The sequence below is a fragment of the Penaeus monodon genome, chromosome 21 (genome assembly GCF_015228065.2).
Source record: "Penaeus monodon isolate SGIC_2016 chromosome 21, NSTDA_Pmon_1, whole genome shotgun sequence".
NCBI classification, from domain to species: Eukaryota; Metazoa; Arthropoda; class Malacostraca; order Decapoda; family Penaeidae; genus Penaeus; species Penaeus monodon.
In genome coordinates, this window is record NC_051406.1 from 23675216 (window position 1) to 23675462 (window position 247).

The 247-nt window shown below is 53.0% G+C and overlaps 1 protein-coding gene across 1 annotated transcript in view; it reads left to right on the forward strand.

Moving 5' to 3' along the window:
- LOC119586717 (neuroparsin-A-like) overlaps nt 1-247 on the forward strand; it is a 6813-nt gene that overhangs the window by 4710 nt on the left and 1856 nt on the right. The window contains exon 2 of the mRNA XM_037935448.1: nt 66-149. Within this exon, the coding sequence (XP_037791376.1) occupies nt 66-149 (84 nt within the window). The remainder of the gene's footprint in view (nt 1-65; nt 150-247) is intronic.

A 247-nucleotide genomic window follows, 5' to 3' on the forward strand; every position in this document is an offset into this window, starting at 1 on the left:
GCGCGTGCATGCCTATGCACTTCTATATACGTTTAATTCTAACTCGCATTACTCCCTCCGAACAGAGGTGTGATAGCGCAGTCGCCAGTGTCATGGACTGCCCGTACGGCCTCGCAGTCGGCAACTATGGAGACTGCACGTGCGCCAAGGTTAATTCTCGCTGATATTTGCAAATGTTATGGCATGTATTTAAGGGGATGTTTTCACTGGCGGGCACGCTCTTAGGTCGCCCCGTCCGCGTCGTCGA